This window comes from Sinohyriopsis cumingii, chromosome 8 (genome assembly GCF_028554795.1).
Source record: "Sinohyriopsis cumingii isolate HCF-2022 chromosome 8, ASM2855479v2, whole genome shotgun sequence".
Lineage (NCBI taxonomy): Eukaryota > Metazoa > Mollusca > Bivalvia > Unionida > Unionidae > Sinohyriopsis > Sinohyriopsis cumingii.
Window position 1 is genome coordinate 26,991,348 of NC_142968.1, and position 16,751 is coordinate 27,008,098.

A 16,751-nucleotide genomic window follows, 5' to 3' on the forward strand; every position below is an offset into this window, starting at 1 on the left:
TTTTGTCCCGCCAGCCATCATATATATAAATAGCAAGATTGAATTTCATGTGCAATTTACTAACATCAAAACGTTTGAACTTTGACGTCCCCTTAAATGTACTAGCTTTGAACAAATGCCTCCGACATATTTAATTATCCACAGTCGCACATAACAGATTCATGAAGGTGGTTCAGAATTGATTTTCGGCTGTTGCATGACCAAGACGCGAGCAGTAAAATTGTATGCTAATAAAACATCTTTGGCGAATGAGAGAAAATTTATGTGGCGACACTGCATTATTATTATGACTTTTAATGTGAAGGGGTCAGAGAGAAACCGTGCTAAACATTGTGAGATTCACCGCGGTGAAACGGAAGATGAAGGTCCCGTGTGTCATAGATGCGGACTTTGAAATCCTGAACGTTCCTGTGGGTTCCAATGTCCAGATGTCATCGGTGGAGACAAAATGTGCCTAACAAACTCGAGGTTCGCTACATTGTTGTCATATGCGATGAATTGACTGGGCAACGCATATTATGTCGTGACGAGTACTCAGTTAAAGCGTTCTTAAATCGTTTAAGGTTACTGTGGAATGGATTCTCTGCTGTCAAACATGATTATGCATGATGATGACATTCGCGGCAACTCATTGATAGATATGTGCTTGAACTTTCAATTCCAATGACGAAAAGGTGAGTGATTACTTTCACATTAATGGAGCCCACAAAGGAGCTGCCCACAGCGCATGCAACTTGCAACTGCAAATTTACCCATCGTGAATAAGAACTTCGGTTGTGCTTCATAATCTTCTCAGATATGATGTTCACTTGATCATACAAGATGTCGCTATTCCCAGCAAAATAATAAATGCATGACATTTCAGTTAGGTCAGCTCCAGTTCATTGACTTGTTGCAATTTCTGAATTCTAGCCTGGACAAACTCCTCAACGAAATTGCGGCGGGAGGCAATGTTCGTTTTACAATAACAATCGTTTTGAATAATATAGGCAAATGCTGGCATTTCCAAATTAGAAGCCATTCATGTTTCATTTACAGTTTCACAAACGTTTCTTTTGCATTGTATTATATCTTCTTTCACCGTCGACCAATTTGTTGTGTAGATATGCGTGGCTCTATGATACAGCAAATTCACAACCAAATCATCACCCCAACCATCCCAACCACAGTCTCGCATTCTCCTATCGTATTTACACTTTGTTAATCACTCATGATTTACCTCCTTTGTATTTAGCCTTGAGATTAGGTCAAAGTAGTTGGGTTCGGTTCTCAATATGGATAACAAGTTTTAACTTGGATCGTCACACCATGAATTATTTTGATACATTTATGCTATTATGATACCACCACAAAATCACTGCACATTGTTATAGTGTTTTTCATCTGATTATATTTTATCTTTCATTTTTATTTCGTGATTTTCCCTGCTTTTTAAAAGTATAAATAGTTAAGTTTATGTGTGTGTGTGTGTGTGTGTGTGTGTGTGTGTGTATATATATATATATATATATATATATATATATATATATATATATAATTTTCGTCTCATCCTCTATAGCTATTAACTTCTGATTCATTTCCGCGTATTCTTAGATGCATACAACAGTGGTACATTTATTTCTGACCCTACCAGGAAAGAATGATTCACGGTTAAAATACTGATAAATACAAACTGACGTATATTGCTATTCCTATCGCGAGTTCAGCGCATAGTGTGGAGCCGTCCTTTCATTCTCTCATTGTTTTCATGTCGTAATCTCTTTGATATTTTGTTCTATAAGTACTCCAAACGCAAATGAATGTCGGACTTTTTGAAGAATGCTTTCTCATGAAGGTTATATTGTGAATGGTGCTATAAGCTTTGAAATGAAGTACGACTGAAATTACATAGATTCTTTTTAATAGTGGTAATCGTATATTACAAGGTTACTGTGTGCAGACTATAACGGATTGATGAGTCAGAGTCCATTATACAATCATGATCATCAAGACTGTCATTACGGTATGCTGGAAAGGACATCCTTTCATTGTTTGAACATATTATGTATAACAGCTTACAACTTTAATCGTTGTCTTTCATGTATTAACTTACATCAAGGCGAAATTAGTAACACGTAAGCATTTCATTGGAGTAGAGAGGAATATGTCTTTCTTACATCTTGTATTCTGCTGCTTAGCAATCTATAGCGTCTCAGAAGGAAGAATCGTATCAGGCATAATTGGACAAAATATATCTTTTTCATGGACATTCGGCATTATAAAGAATGATGCTGTCTTTATCCTGCATAACGGGTCACGTATCCATCGGTTTTTCCCCAACAACCAACCTTCTGTTCCACGTGAACCACCGTATCGAGTGAGTTTTTCTGAACGTTATACGTCTCAAAACGTAGCGGTGATGATAAACGTTTTGAACTTAACAGAAAATGACGCAGGGACGTACAGGGTGGTACGATCATGGAATTTAGATGACCTGGATGAGAGTGTTAGTCTACACACGACTGGTATGTACCGCTGAATTTAAGTAAGCACTTAGATTTGCGACAAGCCAAATAGTAACTTCTGACGCAATATTGAATTATACGAGGTTTGCTACCCTCAGAATGGAACCAGACTTCAAATGTTACTGTTTATTAGCCAGCACTATTATGCAATATCTATTTTTTATGTTATTTGCTAGGAAAAGGACATTATTCTGTAGCTTCTATGCGCTCATACTTACGTGCTGTAGTGAAAATAGTTCCTTATTTACCCTTCATTCGTTACTTACCTTTCATTCGTTTGAGTTTCCGGTGAAACATGGTGCATGCCCGCCAGGTATATTTTTAAGATTTATTTTGTAATGACCTTTATTGCTGATAATTTTTATAAATGTAAATCTTGTGTCAGTTCTAAGAATATTTTGTTTTGATAAAAGAGGCATGGATAATGTAGGTAAATACGTAAAATTGTTTAGTAGTATACACCGTCCAATCTTAAATAGCGGCAAGTTCAATGTAGGCCATATGTGTCTACAACCGGAAATTATAATTATACTATATACTTGATGTTGTTCGAAACATTATTTTATCAGCCTTTTTCCAGTTCTGTTATACAAATTTTTGCATCACCTTGGCTCACTTATATTCTACAAGGACATCTGTACTAATTGCATTACTTTTCATAAGGGAACTTTCATAATTTGTGTTCCTTTCGGCCACCCAAAGACTTTGTATAGAAGGAAAGCTCCTTCAGTATAGTATGTCCTCACAAGCATTTTAAATTCTGGAAAACGAAACAAATATCTTTTTAAGACGTGTTCTGTGTGGTAGCCATGTCTTTTTACATACAAAATATTATAAACAGATTGAACACCATTTATGATTATATTATATAATCATATATAACAGTGGTTCCCAAACTTTTTCAGGGCACCGCCCCTTGGTTATCCTCAGCGCCCCTACCTTACTCCGTAAAAAGTACTATTCAGCATTAGCGCCCCCACCACCCTCGGCAATCTCACTGCCATCGAAGGGGCGGTACCGACGACTTTGAGAACCATATTTTAAACATTCACTTCTCGTATTAATTGTAATCATGCTTTAGGTGACCACTTCCGCAAGGAAATCTTACTACACTATGCTACGTATACTTATCCAGTTGTACGTGTTCCCGAGGGATTCCTACCTCTGTATGATACAGAAATAATTACTCAAGAGTATCAATGTCGCACTCTACGTATATATTTATTTATTGATCCATTTCAACAGAGAGATCTTACGACATATGTGGATATGTTCAGCACTCTAGAAGACCTTGTGCTTTTCTTGTCTTTTGCTGATATTGTACCATTTCCCAGCTGCAACCATGGCAGACACAGCTATGTATGACTAATTCCCTGCAGAAATCGAGCCTTGTTGTGACAGTCATTTCCTTCAGGGAATCTTGCCACACACTGTTTTCTAACAAAATCGTGCCTCCTTTTGATGGACACACACACACACACACACACACACACACACACACACACATATATATATATATATATATATATATATATATATATATATATATATATATATATATATATATATATATATATATATATATATATATATATATAGGGAGTGTTCCTTCAGGGAGTCTTCCCGTCCTAGCCAGTTCCCCGAGGCTATCGTGCTACTTTGATGGTCACTTAACTTGCGAACTCATCCTTCCTCGTACTGTCTCTTGCTTGTATATAGCCAGTTTCAGAAATAACAATCAAACACCGTGATATTACAAACAAATATATGCTGCAGATAAATAAGGGTAAGAAAATATTATTAAAACTTAAGTTACGAATTTGGACTCTAATAAACAGTAGCAAAAGAAAGAGGGAAAACAACAAGCTTTGAGACATTTGACAAATAATTTATATCCCTGGGAAGAAAAAAAGTATAAAAATTAAAAAATAAGAACTTATGGTTTTAAGAATCAAATCCAAACATAATCCAAGAATAATCCACGAATTAAATTTTAGACGTCCTAGTAATGAAATGTTCTGACGAATTCAAGTTCGAGTCCAGACGAAAAATCCAAAATGGAAGGCGATGACTTATACTGTAATTTTGAAGCTTTGCTTTACCTGAATTTACTAATATTCATCTTCTAGTATATAATTATTATAATTGCATATTGCATATTTCAGTGTTCCCAAAACTGTGAATAACGTACTTACTGGAAACTGAATATAAATTGTTACTTTATTTATTGAGGCTCCAGGTGGCCGAGCCGTTGAAAGCGCTCGCCTTTACCAGTCATTGCCATCTCACCTAAGTCCTATTCTTTTCGAGTTTCGGACTCAATCAGTGTGGACATGTGAGAAAATTTGCCAGCAGCTTCCCGTGGGTCGGTGGTTCTTTATGGAAATTTTCCCACTTCCTACTCTACCAGTAATAATGGCCTGCATGTAAAGTCAATAATGTGCTGAAAAATAACGTTAAATCCATAAAGCAGAAACAATATATATATATATATATATATATATATATATATATATATATATATATATATATATATATATATATATATATATATATATATATATATATATATATATATATTAGATCTTTTACACTTTGTGTTGGATAAAATTCATATATGTTAAGTCCTTAAATTTTTTTGTATGTAAACGTATGTTCTCGTTTTTTGCGGTGTTTCACATCCTATAGCCATCTATTAAATTTGTTTGTTTTCAATTAGATTCATTATGTTTTGATATATTCCTTTTTATTTCATCGGAATCCGTGCTCCTGTCTACTTCTTTTTCTTCGGAATTAAGATGTCCTCTATGCACATATATTTTTCAAAGAATTTTTATGTATGCAGTTAATTATATTTATTAATTTTAACTTAGATATATAGGATTAAGATGGTACGTATGCATTTATCAAAGATCAATTATTACTTTTTTATGTGAATTAGTCTCTTTTCAAAAATATTTCCACTGTTATTATAGTTTGACGTTAAAGATTGCTCCATGTATAGCCTCTTAAAATTGCTTTGCTGGATTTTCATTACACTTACATTTCTTTTACATATACATCCATTTACTCATCCACTGAATCTTTCATCCATATATAATCGTAAAGTATTAGTCATGTAATATCTTCTTTGGAACAAACAAAAATATATTTTTTCCCTTGTATATTTTGTTTTTCTCAATGCTATGCTGTTTAAAGAAATTGCTCTAATCACACTTTGATAAGATATGATGTGTTTTGTTTAAAAAAAATAAAACTGTTTATGATATATTAAAATAATTGAGCCAGGTGATGAGATCTAAAATAGCAATAATTTACATTCCAAGAAATGTATGTTTGCTGTAAAATGTTTTGCGAAATATTATCTGGAGATTGCATTCTATATCGTGAATGAGATTGTTGTTGCCGCTTTTATTTCTGTTGTTGAATTTCAGATCATTTTGTTTAAATTGGCTGTTGTCTTGGATTTGGTTTTTCGTTGCGGCTGTTTGATATTTCAGGTTACTTTATGAGTGACACTGGGTCCATTCTAGATTGTATTGGGTCATGTTTGGGTTCTCGAGTAAAAGTGCTCTTTCTAATCTTTCCATTACTACTTCGATACTTTTTGGCTGAGAAGGACATTCTCCTACGGATATGTAATTCTTGTTTGCTTGACTTCTGGGTGTGTAATCAATATTTTCTTCGTCAGTTACTGAGGGTACTGGAGTAGGTGGTTGTATTTCTGAAATCTCATATGTCTCTACTTCTACATCGGGAAAACAGGTTCTTCCAGAGTGTACTGTTTTTGCTTTAATTTTCCAAAGTTTTTACCACTTTGATCAACAGTTCCTGTACTTTACATTTCCAGTTAATGATTTTTGTTGTACATTAGTGGGGAAAATACTGAAAAGATGAAATATAAATAAACATAAACATAGGATAATTGAATTTCAATTAACTGACAAAATATGGTGTTAGCTGCAAGGAAATAATAATTTGTGAATATAATCATACCATATCAATGCCAATCTCTATTCTTGTACTAGTCTTTGAATGTTAGAATAATTTTCAAATTAGTTAAGAACCAAAGTGAATACAATTAAGGAAAGGTTTTAATTTTAATCTAATCCATATACACGTGCAAAGAAGGGCCAATTTCTGATTATGGAATCTTACTTAGGACTCCTGTTTGTAACATTTGTAACGTGTTTATGTCAAGTTTTCAATGCGCCAACCTGCGTCGGATAGCTTGCTAAATTTGCATGTGAGAAGAAACTTTTGTTTCAGTACCTGAATAGGTTGCATCATATCTTTTATATAGAAACGGCTTGGTTTTCATTTAAAATAATTGAATGGTCCTGACAGTTGGTGAGTCTATTATTCAATACATACGACAAAAAACTGCCAAAAAGAGAAGAATTTTAATATTTCTATTCTCTCCATAATTGGCGGTGTCCCCGTGTGGTTTGCAAATGGTCGAATAAATACCAGTTAGCTGGGAATCGTGTTATATCCAGTATCAAATACAAAAACAATAAAACTTGTGCATGTATTGACAGGCTTGATGTAGATTTCATATCTTTATTCAAAATTATGTCATTAGCTAGTGATTTGATTTGTTTCGGTTGTTTGCTTTTTATGCATGCATTTTTGTATAATATTGCAGATTTATTAATGTTTCAGGCTTAATTATTGTTCTTCAGATAACAATGATCTATTTTTTATATCTTGGAACGATGAATAGAGGTCATCTAAACTAGAGCATTCTTCGTTTATTTGTTCGTTCTCCCGTCTACTGAACATGTTCAATAAAATCCCCGGTTTTTCAACGGTGAAGTTGTCAGAGCCTTTATAGGCTGAGGGTTTGTGTTATCTAATGTATAGCTCCTTTTGGAAAAATTTGATGTTTGATGACATCAATAAGCCTATGGGCTATATACTTCTAATGCGCTTGGTGCGCATAACACGCTATTTACATTTTCAACTAAGGAGAAAGATATTACTTAACTAAAGACTAAATCTTTGTGTATTCAACAAAATGTTAGGATAAACAAACTGATAATTAATCAAGGATAATGTAACAACGAAAACGCTTGACATCAAGCAATAAAGTGAGGTTGCCAAGTAAAGTATGGAATACAATGTTAAGTTTTTATTTTACATAATGCTGAGAATGAACTTATATGGTTGGCTAGAAATAATGCTGCAGGATCGAATGTGAAGGGAACTAGATTTTAAGCAAACCGTAACATGTCTAAAACCTTATTCATACATCAAAATACAGTTCTCAGCATCCAACATATTAGGCTCAGAAGCAGCATGTGTATTTCCCTAAATCAGAAAGTTCGTACAGTATTGATATTATTTCGTTCAGAGAGCACTTATTACACAACCACATTGATGAGTCAGAAAGAGAATACAGAAGGTAAGTCTTTTCCGTTTTCTGTTTTTGTAACTTAGAATTTCTTGACATTTGGCTAGAGTTCAGAGCATCCATCAAATTGGAGAGAGGGCAATACGCATTATTGAAAAAGGCATAAAATCAATACAGTATTCACTCTGTTTCTTTCAGGAATCAATCATCACACGACCACTGCTCTGAGACAGAATGATGATACAGAAGGTACTTGTAAATAAACTTCTTTTCCATTTTGATTTAACAAATAATTTTATAAGAATAGTTGTGCACTAATCTCAATGATACTTGTTTAGAATCCTAATTATTTGTTTGCTAAAAAGTTAAGCTAAGCAATATATTAACTACATCCTAATAGGGTGGCACAATATTGACGTAAGTTCATAAACAAACTATTTCTCGTGCAACACCTGCTCAGACCTAAAAAAGGAAAGATTACGGGAATGCAAAACAACACATCAATACATCAGGACCATTTTATGTAGGGGCCTTGTTGGAGCAGAATGCCTTCAGTGGCATTACATCTGGACTGTTCTTGACTGGATGGAAACCCGTGGGGGATTGATTTTAAATCTGTTACGTTGCAAAATATAAACCTGTAGACATCAAATAGAGATAGCACCATTTAATAAAACAAAACCACATACATTAAATAAATAAAAACGAAATTAAGTCTACCGCAAGAATATTTATTTCATCTGTACGCCGCTTTAATTTGAACAATCTTTTGACACAATCGGGTACCGTTGATCGTTTTTATTGTTTCCAGTTTAAAGACCAATGAGGTAATATAAATATTTCACGAATTTGTGAGAAGAAACGTATCTAATTAGTTTGTAACCTTGATTTATTTCATTAAACGAGAAGAGAAATATTATTTTTCATCGCAAATATTACTATGCCCTTATTCAAGGAAATTTATCTACAAATAGAAGTAACTTTGAATAAAGCAGAACGTTAATAAACTATTTGGTTTGTTTCTTTGTAAGGAATTAATCATCACACGACTGCTGCTATGACTCTGGAAGTTGATGCAGGTATACATCTCACAACCTTTTGAATTTTCAACCAACCTGTCGTTGACAGACTTACGGTACTCTTATTGCATGTCCTGACCAAATGTCTTGGTTCACTTCGTATGCATTCAAGTTCCTTAATATAATGCGTTAATATTTAAAAGAAAACCTTTTAGTACGTATTAATTTCTTTACAATTATTGCTTTATTAACTGCAAGCAGAAAAAAAATTTGTGACCAAAATCAATATGTTCGATCTATGCCCCTAAGGGTGAAATAAGGGATTTTAATTGTAGTGTACGTGACTCGCTTACTTGTACACAAAAGTATGTCCTCTGTTGTTATAACTTCAATATCCAAGTACCATTGTGTTTTATTTCTCGATCATACTTGATGAATTAGTGTCATGCAGTAATATATCGCAGTGATATACCAGTTGATATATCCCAAATCCGTCGTTGTCATATGTCACCGAAATTGTTACAATTGACCTCTCTTGCTACTTGTTATTGAAGTTAAAATGAATCTAATATAAGCTCAAGGGAAGCAAATGTGCTTCGTATTCTAAAAAACAACCTAGTGAGTTGAGTTAGTATGTGCTAAATTCTACGTACGGACATTTGGACTGGCACGTTATTTATGAAAGTAAATACTTATAAAATCTTCCACTATATCTTCCATATGATATACTTTAAAAAATATATATACTTATATCTTCCCTGGAAAATGTTGCAGCTCTTGATAAATCCGATATCACACGCCATGCAATCATATTACAGTATTTTGTTTTTTGATTCTAGAAAAAACTTCAAAATCTGACCCAGTTTGACGTTAGACGTTTTCGAAAATCATATAGGTATCAGTCTCCTTGCATCTAAGGTGAAAAACATGTCTACCTTTAGACACCATTTTAACCGAGTAGAAAGCGTTAATAGCACACCTATTTTCAATAGCATGATAGCTCGAATCCGTGAAATTATAGTGCAATGACATTATTAAGTGAATTAGTTACAATTGTACAAATGACTTGTATTCAAGCATGCATACAGCTATCTTCAATCATACAGTCTCCTTTATATATCTCAATCGTATCTTATGCCAAGACATACTAACGTTTGACTAAAATATGCCACATTATTATATACTCCTTTTTTCTTTATTGACTTTACATTGTCAGAATAGTTCACCTTGATATTGCACGCAAGCGTACGACACGCGTGAATAAAAGTAGTATTGTGTTTTATGAACTACTTTGTAAGCAAACCACGTACACTCATATAGTAGATTTTAAGGTCTAGTTTATTAGATTTGTTTTTTGATGAACTAAAGCAGCAGTTTCGTCTATTTGAAGGTAAAGATGGAAAGCCAACAATGTAGAAGAGTTTACTGAGTTACAAACGAAATGTTCAAAAAACAAATTAATGAAAGTGATATTTGCAATGTCCACAACAAACGTGAGATATGCAGTATTGAAAATACCGTTCTGATCATTTATCAGTTATTTAGGAGAAATGTTTGTAACTTTTCATTATTGGAATGGTTCAGCTTATGACAAGTGCTCTCTTGGGTATATACAAATATCACAGTAAAGCATACCGAGGGAAAGAACTATCGCATATTGCATACATATTAGATACATATCAGTAAACTCGTCCACATTTTTCACTTTATCATCTCAACTTTCAAATAAACGAAAAAGCTGACACAAACAAATCTAATGAACTGAAACCTAAAGACTACTATATGAGAGTACATGATTTGTTTACAAAGTTGTACACCAGCTCCTGTGCAATTTTGCCCGTTAACTTTGTTGATAAAATGTTGTTTCGGATTTAGACTAGCGATAAACACTATACATGATACAGGATATACCATCGCTAGAGGAGCATGCAAGAGGCAAGGGATAAACATGTCTTCTTTAGCTGGTAATAAGAATGGCAAATAAATATACCTACATTTTTGCATATTGAATTCCTCAAAATGTACTTTCTAAGTTCTTCAGATCCGAATTAGATGGGCAATGATACGGGTTCTAAAGCTTAATTAACATTTCGAAATTTTGCTGTAATTTCGACTACATTCCAAGTACAACAAGATCCTCCTTACTGCACTCAAAATGAAGAAGAAAAAAAAACAACATTATGTTCCATAGCATCTTTCGGATAACTACAAGTGAAAGAGTTCATATTTTTCCAACGTTATGATTCCACACATTCTATGCCAGAACAGAAACACACATGCAGATGATTCAAGACGATTCCCTCGTTGCTCAAATCATATGCACTTTATGTAGAATTGAAACATATAAATCCCGTCCATAATTCCAAACATTTAGTAGAATCGACAAAAATACCAAAATTTATTCATTCCAGACCAAATGGAAAAGTTGTTACAATGCGCATTCATTCACAATATGATTCTAAAATTGAATTTTAAGTAGACAAAATCAATAATTCCTTTTGAAAGTGATGTCGAGTGCGCGACTAAGTTCCAATTTTGGTGGGCGGAGTTATGTGTGCATTAATATTTTTTGTTGTGTATCGATGAATCTGCGGTTGTATATTTTTGTTTTGGAATACAGCATAAATTCAATTATTTTGTTCCCTGTAATGTATTTTTTAATTTAATTAAGCCTTAGGTAGAACAAGAAATTGAGTATATAATAAGAAAGTTACTGCATTTGTATGGGAAAATATGACCTCATTTTGTCGGATGGATACTGCACTCCACGATATCGTGCTGTATCCATCCGAAAGAAAACGTACATATTTCCCCATACAAATGCAGAAACCTTTAAATATTTGCAAAGCTCTTGATGTTAAATATATTGTATGGACGATATTTTAAAAGCGTTGAATCAAGTATGACATAAACTTCTCAATTTAAAAACTCTCAGCTTTAGATATTCACGATTGTTTATTTAATTTCATAATTATCTTATTATCTGAAAATCAAATGGTTGTGAAAATGATGTATTATATATGTTGCTCTGGACTGATTCTAGTCGTTTCGTCGATATCCATAATGGAGCCACATTCGTCGTTATTTTACAGTGATATTGTACCAAAATTTCATCAGGTTGACAGCTTTATCTGTTGGCGATCCTCCTTTTTTATAAATGTGTTATCGGTGAAAGAGAATTGAACATACTCTAAGTAGCTCTTAAATAAAATATATTGTATTATCGTTGTAAAACTGCGTGAATGCGTTATCGTTGTAAAACTGCGTGAATGCGTTATCGTTGTAAAACTGCATGAATGCGTTATCGTTGTAAAACTGCGTGAATGCGTATGGAAAGTTTTGCATTTCTTTACATCATTCGAATAAGCTAATAATTGCCCACATTCAAGAAGTTAGAATTTTGACGAGCTTATTAGAAATGGGGAAGTTTTGGGTAAAGGTGGAAATTGTTTTACTCATATTTGCAGGAGATCCTCCCGATGTGATAAAAGTATTATCGTGGGGACGGTAATTCATTAAAATTGATGCCATGGAGGTCTTTTCGTATTGTTTTTCCAGTTTCCTTTCCCAATTTTAAATTACCCACAAGCAAATAAAAGATACAGAATCTCAATATTTCGGACGACCAGGATTTTTCTCTCTATTACAGTGTTTACTCTTAAATGATGTTACCATTTTGTCGTGTATTTATAATGTGATCATGTCCTCATCCACGTTTCCTTTTCTATTTACCAATTTATGTCTCCGTCGCATTTCTTGATGCGAGAAATTCTGTTACTGCTTATATGAACAATGTATGCATGTGACAATATTGTACTCTGTCTGAGATACGATATGCACTATACAGACTTATGTAATAATTATTGTTAAATGGAAGAACCTCATTGCAATCGTTTAATAAGTCGAGGCCAGTTGGTTTATGTAACTAATATAACACTAATAAGCAACTTTTGAATTTCAGTTAATGGGTATAAATTTTATTCTCAGATTTTCCTGCCAAAACCCATTTGCTGTATATTATTCTCGGAATGGGAGGTATTTTAGCTCTTGCATTCCTCGCCTGCATTCTGTATCATATTAGGAAATGGTAAATATAATCGTCACCTTATCCAAACTATAAGTAGAAATTAAAATTATATTTATTATGAGAAACATTATTCTTCTTCTTGAAATAGATGTATATTTAATACACAAATCAGACATCTTTTAAATTCTCCCAAGTGGTGCAATATAAGACATATTAAGACTTACGTGTGTGTGTGTGTGTGTGTGTGTGTGTGTGTGTGTGATAAATTAACTCACTGCGTAGCGTCGAGTATTTTATAATTAAAATATGATATAATGCTATTCAATGGCAGAAGTACACAAGCACGACTAAAACTGAAAAAGCATTTTTTATATATATATATAACTATAACTTTTTGAAAATAGTTAACACTCACATTTACTTACTTCGTATTTGCGTACTTTGGGTATTGATTAACGCTGATTCAATATATATATATATATATATATATATATATATATATATATATATGCATTTTTAGTTTTCTTGTAAACATTATGATTTCCTTCTCTAGCTTAAGTATGGAGAGAGTATCAAATAGACATACATTCACGGATGCAAACAAAAATGATGGAGACGAAAGGCTGCAGGAGGAAAACCTGCCAGGAAATTACTGGACGATTGAAAGTAATGAAAGAGGAGAACTGAGCTGCGCCACTGTAACACATTTTGAACGTCTCAACGATCAACCGCTAAGTGCACAAACAATGGCTGCAACAAATAACACGTCAGAGATGTTTCGACCAGACAATATTAAAATAAATGAAGAATTCGATGGGTACCTCAGTCCAGTTTACTCATGTCCTGTGGAATCTGATGAATTAACCCATCCAGTTCATTCATGTCCCCTAGATTTCAATGAGTATATCCATCCAGTTCATCCGTGTCCCGTAGAATTAGATGAATACATCGGTTCAGTTCACCCAGATCCTGTTAATACAGATTTTGTGCCTACATATCAAACTACAGAGTTTTCAAATACCCTCATTAACTGAAGTGGAATATGCATCTATGTAAATTAAAGTTTTGGTTTTGCACACAGTGTCGTGTTCTGAGCAGAAGAAACTAATCTGGGTGATTTCGAACTCTTCGATATAATTTATAGTGAATGGACATAATTCGTTAATTCTTTCTAATATGAACACATTACGAATTTTAAATGTTGATATAACTTGTTTAAAATGAGCGAAATCTGTTTGGAATAATCGGGAGCCAAATGTATATATTTGGACCACCTTAAATGATGTTAATATCGTATAAACAAATTAGACACCAAATTTTGTTAGTTACCATAACACCGAAGTACAATGAAAAGCAAAATGAAATATGATTTATTTACTTTTTCCTATTTTACAGCTGAATTCATGTAATTGTGTCACTCAGTCTGTCAGATTCTACAGATACGATAACCAGAGTATTGTAGTAATACATGCACATAATGATAGTGAAAATAGTCAAAAGTATTCGCCGACATTATATTATATATTTACTTTAACGTTTGAATAATATGAATTAAACCGACGTACACCGTCCTTTCTGGAATTTGACTCAGTTACGGAACGATAATTCTTTGTCATACCACCCTCGTTCCGGAACTTCACGATCAACCGGTCCAATAAAGTACGACTGATTGACGAATCCTTTAACTTGGCGAAATCGCTCAAATCATATTTGATTTTGCTCTATATATTAATAATGAGGACTTTGTATAGCGCCTAATCTTTAGAAGCTCTAAGCACTTTACAACATTAAACAACACTGAAAACATCAAAAGCATATATACTGATATGATTACAAAAAACAAACACCATGAAATTAGAAAACATAAATCATGCTGAAAATATTTAAGGTAGGAAACATTAGGTCTTTAAGTTTGTTCTTGAAGTCGAAATATGTGAGTTTTAAGAGCATTCTTGAATGAGATCACTGTGTCTGTATGTCTAAGTTCAGTTGACATTTCTTTCCACGTTGCTGGGCCATGGTATGCAGAAGAACGTTGTCCATATGACTTCGTTTTCATAGTGGGAATAATGAGTATACGATTGTCAGAAGAGGAGCGTACGTATCTTGCTGGTGTATACAAATGGGTGTGGTCGGATTGGTATGTTGGACTGAAGTCTGTCAGTGAAACGTTGTACAGAGAACACATTTTGTGTTTGATTCTAGATCGAATGGATAGCCAATGTACAGAACAGAAAAAGAGGGAGGTGTGCTCTGATTGTAGTACTCTAAGTATGATTCAAGCAGCTGTGTTTTGAACGTTTTGAAGTTTCTGGAGTAGATATTGAGACGAACTAGAGAGACTTGAGTTCCATTAGTCCATTCTTGAAAGTACTAATAAACACAAATGTTTTAGTGGCATCAACTGAAATTATATTACTATATTACTATTCAAAGAAACACAAGTCATAATTCATGTGTGTACACCGATTTATACATCGAAGACATGTAAATACATGTGTTATTCGGTGTAATTCGGTGTTTAAGTGTACTTCAGTGTCTATAGTAACCCACTTTTGTCGCTAGCTGAAGACACCATAACAACAAGCGATGCTGTTCTGCGAGAAAATTCACACATGTACATGTATTTTAACTTGCACGAATCTTACAGCATGGGTGAATACAATGAAGTAGGTCAAGTCGTTTTGTACTTAAATGAGTTGTTTTGTATCCAAACAATGGTCGTTTCTTACCCGTTGCTATGGGCATTTCATACTCAGAACAAGAGTTGTTTATTGCACACATTTAAGTACAAATATAACCAAGAATTTAAATAAATATATTTTCTACAAATTTCAAACTGTTACATATTTGATTTAAGGCATTGCCTTGGTGACAGATGTATTCCGTATTACCTGGAGTGCATTATATATGTTTTATTTCTGGTTTATATATATATATATATATATATATATATATATATATATATATATATATATATATATATATATATATATATATGTGTGTGTGTGTGTGTGTGTGTGTGTGTGTATTATAATGCAAAGCCAAGTTATATTTACCCGCCCCTCTCTCTGCAAGAGTATTTATATGCCTTATATTTAGGAGGATAACAAATAAAACATTTTATGCTGAGCAATGGAAATAACTTTCCACTCGCCAATTTCAGTTATTTCAAATGAAAATTTCAATTATGTTACTACTTTGTTTTTTTCTTCTTTTTCTGCGATCTGTGAAATTATCCAAAACGGTTGTACAAGTATATTTTTGCGGCCGACAGTCTACAGAAAAATGGCTTAGCAGTCGACAATTTCAGTACCAGGGAGTAATAGCCGACAGAAGTTGAAATTAAGACTTATTTTGGTCATTGGAGACAACAAACTTAATTAAGCAACACCGTTTTATCTGTTTTCAGCCAATTATTGCTTTGGGTGGCTAAACATTAGTAATCCTTTCAGCCATGTTAGTAATTACCGAATAAAGCCAAGAAAAATGGCTATGATTGTCGATTTGAAAAACTGGAAAAGAAAGGACGTATTCTGTTATTTAAACATGGTCAACGCTTCCTTTTTCTTGTTATTTGCAATGCGTTTGTCAGTGCTTGGGCAGTTTTTTGCTCGGATATGCTTTACTTATGCAGTATGTATGGCAGGATGTTTATTAGACAAAAGATAGGTTTGTAATTAGAGAGGGAGTGATAAATATGACAATACGGTATATTTGACCGTGTACAATAATGGGTAAGAATCAACCAGCACCTTGGGTACAGAACGACCATTAACTTGGGTACCAAACGACCAATTCCTACTGGGTACGAAACGACTTGGGTACACATTGACCATAAGCCG

General features: G+C 33.6%; 1 protein-coding gene across 1 annotated transcript; it reads left to right on the plus strand.

Annotated features, from left to right (window-relative positions):
* Positions 1 to 2,050: 2,050 nt before the first annotated feature.
* LOC149793182 (uncharacterized) lies at positions 2,051 to 15,773 on the plus strand. The gene is made up of 5 exons (XM_089966311.1): positions 2,051 to 2,504; positions 8,059 to 8,109; positions 8,892 to 8,939; positions 12,867 to 12,966; positions 13,460 to 15,773. Exons 1-5 carry the CDS (start codon positions 2,144 to 2,146, stop codon positions 13,938 to 13,940), a joined length of 1,041 nt encoding a protein of 346 aa, XP_089822437.1. The 5' UTR covers positions 2,051 to 2,143; the 3' UTR covers positions 13,941 to 15,773.
* The last annotated feature ends 978 nt before the right edge of the window (positions 15,774 to 16,751 follow it).

What these genes read in the sequence shown, in the direction of transcription:
- LOC149793182 (XM_089966311.1), top strand. Translation starts at nt 2,144, where the DNA reads ATGTCTTTCTTACATCTTGTATTCTGCTGCTTAGCAATCTATAGCGTC. An exon ending in TGTTAGTCTACACACGACTG is followed by an intron (nt 2,505 to 8,058) that starts GTATGTACCGCT and finishes TGTTTCTTTCAG; the next exon opens with GAATCAATCATCACACGACC. An exon ending in ACAGAATGATGATACAGAAG is followed by an intron (nt 8,110 to 8,891) that starts GTACTTGTAAAT and finishes TTTCTTTGTAAG; the next exon opens with GAATTAATCATCACACGACT.